The sequence below is a fragment of the Rhinolophus hipposideros genome, assembly GCF_964194185.1.
Source record: "Rhinolophus hipposideros genome assembly, chromosome: X".
Lineage (NCBI taxonomy): Eukaryota > Metazoa > Chordata > Mammalia > Chiroptera > Rhinolophidae > Rhinolophus > Rhinolophus hipposideros.
Genome location: NC_138046.1, coordinates 20623869 through 20634069, shown reverse-complemented (window position 1 = coordinate 20634069; position 10201 = coordinate 20623869). Strand labels below are relative to the sequence as shown.

Sequence of the window (10201 nt, the reverse complement as noted above, 5' to 3'; positions counted from 1 at the left end):
GCTTCGTGGTTAGATATGGGAACAGAGCCACTCTAATAAACAATAGGCATTATTCTGTACTATATAGGTATTCATAAGATTCCCCAACAGGGAAGAACAAGCAACTGCAGAGCATTTCCCCAACCCCCCTCCTTCTGTCACTGAAACGTCAATAAAACTCCTCCACCTCCCACTCTTCAGTGCCAGATCCGTAAGCACTTAGCCAAGCATGCTGGGAGACACAGTACAACTGAAGGAAAGGAGTATCCGGATGTCTTGAATTTGCTTGCCATTCTGCTCTGTTCCTCTACCACCTCATAACTAGACGTGGGCATTGGACGTGATAATCAACTATATTTGAACTGAGCAGAAGAATATTAAAGGCATAGTCTTCAGAAGAAATGCCTCAAAGACAGCCTCAGTCACCTAATCAGACTTTAATTTCAACCACAAATGATACAGAATCATCCAGCTCTGTTGTTCCTAATGATACCAAAAATAAAGGATGGACCACAGACAACTCTCCAGGAATAGAAGCATTATGTGCCATCTATATCACGTATGCTGTGATCATTTCAGTGGGCATCCTTGGAAATGCTATTCTCATCAAAGTCTTTTTCAAGACCAAATCCATGCAAACGGTTCCAAATATTTTCATCACCAGCCTGGCTTTTGGAGATCTTTTACTTCTGCTAACTTGTGTTCCGGTGGATGCAACACACTACCTTGCAGAAGGATGGCTGTTCGGAAGAATTGGCTGTAAGGTGCTCTCTTTCATCCGGCTCACTTCTGTTGGTGTGTCAGTGTTCACGTTAACAATTCTCAGCGCTGACAGGTGGGTTTCTTTTCTGTTATATTTGCCAGGATGTGAAATGAGGCAAAAAGAGAGGAAAGCTTGTACTTAGCATTCACTGGCTACGATTCTGCTTTCCTCACACTCTGTAACCTGGGTGTAAGATCGAAAAATCAGGGGGCATTTTAAATAAAAGTTGATGTAATAATGTTAAAATTCCTGTGTTCGCGTCAGAGGAGAGGTTTAAATTGTATGCTTTAGGGATAATCTATTGTCTTTGAAGTATGATTGTTTGCTTAAAAGAATATTTGAACGGTGTCCCCCCCTCCAGTTTATTAAGTAAGGCAAATCGTTCCAGGTGTAAAAGAAAAACAATTCATGCGTTATACATTAGTGCTGCCTAGTGGTGCAATATTGTCAACATTAAAACATCAGCCTGGGTGTGAAATTGACCACATATACATTACTGACTACCCAGAAAAATGGTAAAAAGATACATGTATCTAATTTATTTGAAGTTCATCAAATTAATTAATGGCAGGAAACCGGTGAGATTTTCAGCTTGTTGGTAACTCAGTGTAATGTCATCACTTAATTGCATTTGTTCTCTATAGGCATTCAAAGACATTCTCGTTTCCAGAGAAATAAATTAATCTTGGTCGAGTACCTCTGGTAGTCAGGGTGTTTGGGCTCTGTTAGGATATTTTCAGTTCAAGTACTGTGTTTTTCTGTGTTCCTAGTGTAGAATGATAACTGAAATCATGAAAAAATTGAGGCTCTGAAGGTTAAAAGCGATGCTTAAGAAAGTCTGCAAGAAGTCTGTAATCAATGCCTGGCCGTATCAGAAGGAATAGCTTCTTCGGATTCTAGGATCGGAAAGGAAGAAAAGCTTTCCCTGTGTCTTTTATGGACCTTTGCTTTAACTCGTTTTATATTCTATTTGAAGGCAGATTTACCTAAAGGCTGTAGATTTTAAGGTGGATTTCTCAGAATTAAGAGGCATATTTGAATGGGCACGGGGCTTCCGATCTCACCCTTGCCTTGCCCTAAATCTACCTACAGATTGGCTTGGGCAAAAACTTAGCGGTTTTGAATAGGAAAGAAATTAACCCTCTCCTCTTTACTGCAAAAACTCAGGGAATTCTTTTCTAGGAAGCTTGATGACGGCTCATTCATGAAGAAAGGAGAATTAGGTTTAACATTAGTCACTTATACAAAAAAGGAAGTCTTTTAGAACACTTAAGGTAATACATAGGAAATGAATTACTCTCAATCACACACAAAATCATGCTGAAAAAATATTTGTCTTAAATAGAGGATATACACATAAAATTATAAAATTGCAAACTGGAATATCTCATATGGGTGAATAAGAGAAGAGGTAATTAGCATAAATAAAAATACTGGGATGTATTATACATATTTGAAACCAGAACCAATTCCAGTTGGTTAGTGTTGATTTGGTTATATACACTCAGATAGGAAGTAGAACAGGATGACCGCCTCTAACCCTAAGATTCTGCAATTTCCATATTTATTTTGACCTTTGCGTACGCTTTTGTGTTTCTAGATACAAGGCAGTTGTGAAGCCACTGGAGCGACAGCCCTCCAATGCCATCCTGAAGACCTGTGCCAAAGCTGGCTGCATCTGGATCGTGTCTATGATAATTGCTCTACCAGAGGCTATATTTTCAAATGTATATACTTTTCAAGATCCCAACAAAAATATGACATTTGAATCATGTGCCTTTTATCCTGTTTCTGAGAGGCTCCTGCAAGAGATACATTCTCTGCTGTGCTTCTTAGTATTCTACATTATTCCTCTCTCTATTATCTCTGTCTATTATTCTTTGATTGCTAGGACTCTTTACAAAAGCACCTTGAATATACCTACTGAAGAACAAAGGCATGCCCGCAAGCAGGTATGTATTAATGAGGACTCATGTGTGAATTTAGAAGTGCAATTCCTATTTTAGCGCCTTTGAGCAATAAATACAATAGCAGTGTAGTGTTTTTGTTGTGGTCATGGGCTCTTAAATCTGTCAGATCCAGAATTTAATTCCAGCGCTATCACATACTAGCTGAGCAATCTTGAGCAAGTTAATTAACCTCTCTGAGCCTCAGTTCCCTCATCTGTAAAATGAAGAAGGGAACTGGATGCCATATATATATGAAATGCTTCGCAGAATTCCTGGTGCACAGTAAGCATTCAATAAATGGTGAAACTGCTATCAGGAAAGGGGCAGCTGAAGTTTAGGAGCAGTCAAAATTATTTACCCCATGGAATAGTGAGGAACATTGCACACGGTGAGAATATAAAGTGAAGCATGTGTTGTTTTAGAAAGTGTAACAGAATGATAGAAAGCCACAGAATGCAAACCACTGACATACAGATGAGTAAAGTGAGGTCTCCGGGGAGGAAGTACCAGTGGCAAGAGAACAGTGACACACACAAGTTTATGACTATTACAAGAGCCAGGTGTGAGCTCCTCTCCTAAATGCAAACCGAATAAAAAGTAGGTTGCCAAAACATTGTTCCATTTGATTCTTTAAAAAGCCAAGAGGATTTGTCTTTCTTGGGGGGAGAGGGATGATTCCATTTACCTTTCGACAAGTACACACAGAGCTCAGAGTTTTTGTTTGTTTTTGTTTTTGTTTTCTGAGCTGCTCCATTCAGTTGCTTCCACAGTGGTGCTCACAAGGCTAAAGTTGCATATTTAATGCCTATGTGAACAGTTACCTTTGCTCTCTCTGTGACCACAGGCAGTATCTTCACCTCATCTGACTCATGTCTCTTATTAATAGGTGTAGGTAGGATTCTTTTCACATTTGAAGGAGGCATGTTGGGTTTTATTCCTTTGACTATATAGAATTCCTATAGATTAAAAACAATTTTTGGTACCAACTTGGCAACTTTCATAAACCCTAGAAGAATGCTCTAACCTAATCAACCTCTGCTGATATGGCGAAAGCAGTGTTGTATCTCGCTCTATTTTTTAATTACAGTTTTGAGAATTCCGCACTCCTTGAGATAATTGGAGACATCCTAGAGTACCTCAAAACCAGGGGTGGAAGTCTCTGAATTAGAGCTAATGAGACCAAGATCATGAGTTACCATGCCAATTAATTTGCTGTATTCTATAGCCACAGGCCGCCTTCCCACGTGTCCCAGCCAGTTAGCTCATAAGCACATGTTGAAAGGGACACCAGCTTGTTAACTGTACATTTCTATGTAAATCTAGAGAATGGCTTTTAAAAATCTCTGCCAGCTAAATGATTTTTTCTTTTGCCATTTTTCCCCCTTGTAGATTGCATCCCGGAAGAGAATTGCCAAAACAGTGTTGGTGCTGGTGGCTCTGTTTGCTCTCTGCTGGTTGCCAAATCACCTCTTGTATCTGTACCGCTCGTTCACTTATCAAACCTACGTGGACCCCTCTGCCATTCATTTTGTTGTGACCATTGTGTCTCGGATTCTGGCTTTCAGCAATTCTTGTGTAAACCCCTTTGCTCTTTACTGGCTGAGCAAAACCTTCCAGCAGCATTTCAAAGCTCAGTTGTTGTGTTGCAAGGCAGAGCTGCCTGAGCTTCCTGCTGATACCCCTCTTAACAATCTGGCTGTGATGGGAAGGGTCCCATGTGCTGGGAGCACGCAGGTGTCTGAAATTAGTGTGACCTTGTTCACTGGCGGTAGTGTGAAGAAAGAAGATGACAGAGTCTAAATTTAAAATGGTATTTTTCCTCCCAGCGTGTGTATCCAACTCTGAACTATGCGTAAGTGTATGGTGTCAGGATTTTTGTTGTTCGTGAATTGTGTTGAAATCTTAGGAGTGAAGGACCCTAACAAGTGAAAGACAAACCATGATATTTTTCACTGTACAAACATTAATGTTATTGGGCTTTCTATATAAAATGAAGTCCCATTAGGTGTAGAAAGGTACATAGATAATCTTTCTAAGATTATGTATCTTTCTACACCTAATGGGGCTTATATATATATATATATATATATATATATATATATATATATATATATATATATATATATAAAATCAGTGGGTCCTAAGGGAGGTTGCATAGGTGGAAAGCTAAACAAGATGACATTTAAAAATCTAATTTGTTTCATCACATCTGTAATGCTTCTAATTTCTCATATATTCCTGTGATTTGCATAAAACTGTTTGTATTACGTGGTGTAAATGTAGAGATTATACCTTACATATGAAAAGGGGATCAAAAACATCTCTTCTGCACTTTTCTTAAAAACAAAATCCTAAAAATAACACTTCACAGGTTTTTTTGACTGCCCTTTTCCACTAATCTCTATTCCATTATAACTACAACTGTTCCATTGCAATGAAAATGTTTTGGGATCAGCAAGTATAAAGTAATGAGTAAGGATCAGGGGCAGGGAGCTTGCCTTACTGGGTCAACACTTACGGACTTAATGTAGTTCCACTTACAACTACCATTGATTATTGGGCAATGTTCTCTTTCACAAATATTGTGAAGAACTTGCCTTATTTATAGGCAGAGTAAGTGGCCACGTCTATGGTGTCACTTGAGGGCCCCAGAAAAGGACACTTGTTGAAAAATCTGCGAGCCTTCTGCAGTCTGAAATTCTTTCTTTAAGGAAATTCATTTATCTCTAGTAAGCAGTGCCCTCTTTCTAAAAAATGCAGAAGTACCACATGAAACCCCTAAAACCTGGGTGTGCAGTTGTAACCAGATCATTTTCCTGCTTGACTTCATTAAACCCAGTGGGGTGCCTAAGTCCTGTAAGAGTATGACCTAATTAATCTCTGCCCTTGGAAATCAGATGGAAGGTTCTGGTTTCCTATACTCTGCTCCTACTTGCTAACGCTGTAAGCTTGTTAATAATTGTTATTTCAAACAACTGTTGTCAGTAGTTGTCAGATTGAGATTTGTGGTTTCAGAAGATGTTTTCTTGGGGGCAATTTAATGCATTTGTTTGGCACTAGAGATAGCTAAATTTGTATTTTCAAAAACTTGATTTTGGGGTGTGCTTTTGGTAGTTTTGATTGAGCTTTCTTTAAATGGCTTGTGTAGTTGTGAACTTTGCTAATGATGTGGCTCAAAAAGGGGATATATATAGTAACTCTAGACTACATTTCTGTAAAATTGGTTCACTTAAGTGGGGAGTGCCAATATTGTATTAATACTGTTTTAAGTCGGGCATTGTAATAAGCAGGGCAAAACAAATAAATATTAAATAAAGTTTCAAATGACTGTGTAACTTTGTATTCTAAAAACAATACTTCTAACAGCATATAACTGAGAACTCATTTTAATCCCAAAATTTAAGTTATTTTCAAGTCACTAAGCTCCCAAATATTTTACTATTTTCGTCACTCTGTGTAAAAATTACATCTTTTCTCTCCTAAGGATATAACATTTTAGAGATAACTTGGTAAAAGTACCAGATTACAAGACAGCCTTTTAGCAGTTGATAAAACTAGAGCTCAAAGAACTTTCATTTTCTACATTCTAAATAATCCCGAAGTGACTTAGGGATCTGATATAAACTAATTCCCTAATTAGTTTTATATGGCATCAGCCTCCCATCCGGAATTAAAGAATTGGGATTAAAATTCATAGAATTTTGATTTTTTTGGATGGAGTGGTCTCTCTTTATTTTAAACAGATTTTCCTTGTCAGGACTAACCTTACAAATAGGCCCCAATATCCACAATTTCTTTCACACTGCCTATTGTTGTACCAGAAATGTTACTACAGAAGATTGCATTTCTGTGGAGAGGGTCCTAAATATGAAGAGAGTTGGGACACATGAAGAACAAATCAATTTTGCTCTGGGTTTGTCCTGATCTACAATGTCAGACAATTAAGTTCATGAACTCATCCTAGAAAAAGTGCTACATACCTCAATGCTAAATATCACTACGGTCACTGTGGGGAGAGCCAGGAGTGCAGTTTCATCCTAAAAAAAGTGCTACATACCTCAATGCTAAATATCACTACGGTCACTGTGGGGAGAGCCAGGAGTGCAGTTTCCAGGCTCTCACTCTCACGTGGAAAGATGCTGGCTCAGGTAGTAAATGGCCATCAGCTGTGGCTAGTTGGCCGTCAGCTGTAACCAGTGAGCCATTGGCCACTAATATAACTGCTGTAGCTACGCTAGCAGCAAATGGGGGCTAGCAAGAAGATAGTGGCTGAGCTGGCAAGAGCAGATTGCAGTTAGCACGGAGGATTGCAGTTAGCAAGTGGGGTGGGTTCGCAGAGAAGTGGACAGCAGGTTGCGGGTCATGTGACTCCTGCTTCCTGTGTCTCCAACCCAGTCGCCAGCGAGACTGTAGTGGTATGACTCCCCTATCTATGGCTCCGTGGGTGTTCCTTTTTGGCCTCACCATATCCTGCGTTCTTGTGCGCGGAGCAAGAGCTGAGACCCTGCATGACAGTCACCTTCAAAGTACTGCCCTTGGGAAGCTATGCACCGACACCAGTGCCTAGTCCACTCTTCAAAGCAATTTGGAGCTGTCTTTCTGGAATGGACATCAGAGCTTTTGTTGTATTACCCTTGATGTCCTGAATGTCATCAACGTGTCTTCCTTTCAATATTTCCTTTATCTTCGAGTAAAGAAAGAAGTCCCCGGGGGCCAGATCAGGTGAGTAGGGAGGGTGTTCCAATATAGTTGTTTGTTTCCTGGCTAAAAACTCCTCACAGACAGTGCCCTGTAAGCTGGTGCATTGTCGTGATACAAGAGCCAGGAATTATTGGCGAAAAGTTCAGGTCGTCTTAACTTTTTCACATGCGCAGCCTTTTCGGCACTTTCAAATAGTGAACTTGGTTAACTGTTTGTCCAGTTGGTACAAATTTATAATTCATAATCCCTCTGATATCAAAAAAGGTTAGCAACATTTTGCAACAAGTTCACGAACTTAATTGTCAGGCTTCGTAAGACTGGGAATAATGGACCATAATAATATGCTATAAAGCAGGAAATCAAAGTCACACACTTAGATACAACCAAAACGTCCAATGGGAAAGTGTTTGTCATTGAAGTTGAAAGTGCCACAAAATATTTAATTGGCATAGTTACTGAAAATAGCAAATTTGGGTTTAAGAATGTCTGCAGTTACGACTTTAGGTCAGGGATCCATCAATCTTTTTGTCAAAAGGAGTTACTTTTATTTCCACTAAGTCTTGACATTGAAGGAAGTGGGAACAGGAAAATTCCCAAATAGAGTTAGCTTGAATAGGCCATTTAAAAAAATCTCATTTGGTATAGCTCAGTAATTTTCCAGAAAGAGTTCCTAGACCAGGTAGGTGACTTCTCTGGCCAAGAAGTCTTTGCTTTTGTAAGTTAATGTATTTTTATTTACCAGGAGGGTCACGGCCTATCAAGCCAGGAGTACAATACAGATCACCGCTTACAAAGTTCAGAGAGAGAAGAATGCAGAAGATATTCAAAAAGAAGCTGGCTGTCTGGGTTCCAAGACTGGTTCAGCTTACTGGGTCCAGCTGCCCCTCATGCGGCCCATCTACATTCTGGTCCTGGAATTTCAGGAGCTACTCCCTACTTTATAATAATAAAGGTCCCCTCTATTTGCTTGTTACCTTAAATATTTCTCTGACTTGCAAAAGAATCTTGAAAAAGACAGGTGACGAAGACAGAGACGTTTCCAGATTACCTCGGGATTATTAGGGAGTTAATTCTACAAATACACAGGGAAACAAGAACAAACAGGAACAAGGCCTCATAGAGACAATAGCATTGTTTAAAAAAAAAACAACTGTCAGGTCTCATGGTAAAATAGAATGCTATTGTAGCTACAAGTGTGCTTAGCATCCGACTCCACTGTTATGGTGACTCACTGACCCTCTGTCCATGTCAGGTTCTCCTCTCACCTCTGGGGAACTTCACAGCAGGCCTCTGTTCTGCTAGTCACCTTTCCTACGTGGGCCTCCCTGCTTTTGTGCGACTCTATGTCCCTGTTTGTTCCATACTCATTCCTCAGTGGGAGAGGCTCTTATTGGCTCAGTTCATCAAATTCAGTCTAAAAGGCAGGCTTCTGGAAAGCCTTTGGGCCAGGTTGGCTGGGTCACATGGGATGCAGGCATAAGGAACCTTTTTGACTACTTACTAAGAGGGGCCTGCAGATACAGCAGGCACTCAGAGTGTCATGTGCAGTAGGGCTGTGTATCATATTATCACCTATGCTGTGAATTCACTCAGGAATTAAATGGGAACCCAATAACACATTGCTGAAAACAGCTGTATACTATTTTTGGATCCAGGAAGAAATATTTAGCAATGCTTAAATGAGCCTAATAAAACTCATGTTATCTGTATTATAAACTGCATGCAAGTTCAGCTCTCCACTAGTTCCCAGCACAACAAGAACTTCATAAACAGAAATGTAATTGGAAAAAAACCCAAGATACTATTTAAAAATCATTGTTATGGTGGAAACCATGTTCACAAAGCTGGTGTTTGGGGAGTGAGAATTTTCTAGAACCCATACTCAAGTGCTATGTTTAGCAGCAAAAGAAATAGTGGAAATAATTTCTTCTGGGACTCTTTCCCCCACCCGCAAGTCTGGGTTATGAACTTTATGTTACATATAATGGGTTTATTATTTTAAAGGAATAAATACTTTTAAATGGTTGTTTTGTGACAAATACTGATAGGTATAATCCATATAAACAAAAGCTCTTTGAGGTCTTCAGTAACTTTTTAGTGTAAAGGGGTGCTGAGACCAGAAAGTTTGAGAACTGCTGCATCCAGTATTTCTATCCTATCATTTCCCAAATAAGTGTGTCGCCCTTGAGCTGTGCCTGTCTTGACTGCTGTGTAGCCAGAGCTTACCCAGTATTGTGCCCGGCACTTAGTAAGAGCTCAATAAATATCTGTCCAATTAAAAATTACAGACTTCTTCATTTTCAGTGTGTGCAATTTCTTAAAAAAGAAAGTTGTTTAGAGGAAAAGCATTGTGTCTTTCTAAAATAAATAAAAAACAACAAAGTCGGCCAATAAAGCTGGTGTTTACACTTGGATGTTTATGTTTCGGGTTTCGAGCTTGAGCACCTCTGAATCATGAAGTCCAAGAGGCAGGCAACTAACTGCTGCCCTCTCTCCCTTTCCAGAGCCCATCTGCAGCCTGAGGAAGGTACCACAGAGATAGAGGGGGCTGAGGTTTGGAAAAGGTTAGTCCTTCCACTCATGCTCCTTCGTTCACTCACTCATTCACTCATTCACATCAGACCCCACGCTAGGAGCTTACGCCACAAAGATGAAACACATTCGGCGCCTAACCTAAGCAATCAGAAAAAAAGAAGTAAAGACACATTTCCCACGAAGAGGAGGAGCCTTTGTGCAAAGGAGGTGTGGCCTTTTCTCCGCAAGACAAACCTGTTCCGTCAGCCCCATGCACCCCAACATGGCGGGGCCC

General features: G+C 39.9%; 1 protein-coding gene across 1 annotated transcript; it reads left to right on the top strand.

The window, feature by feature from the left end:
* Positions 1-380: 380 nt before the first annotated feature.
* BRS3 (bombesin receptor subtype 3) lies at positions 381-4657 on the top strand (the record flags this gene model as incomplete). Its single annotated transcript, XM_081043189.1, has 3 exons — positions 381-814; positions 2343-2694; positions 4081-4657. The coding sequence occupies 3 exons, from the start codon at positions 381-383 to the stop codon at positions 4489-4491; spliced, it is 1197 nt and encodes a 398-aa protein (XP_080899315.1). The 3' UTR covers positions 4492-4657.
* Positions 4658-10201: the final 5544 nt, after the last annotated feature.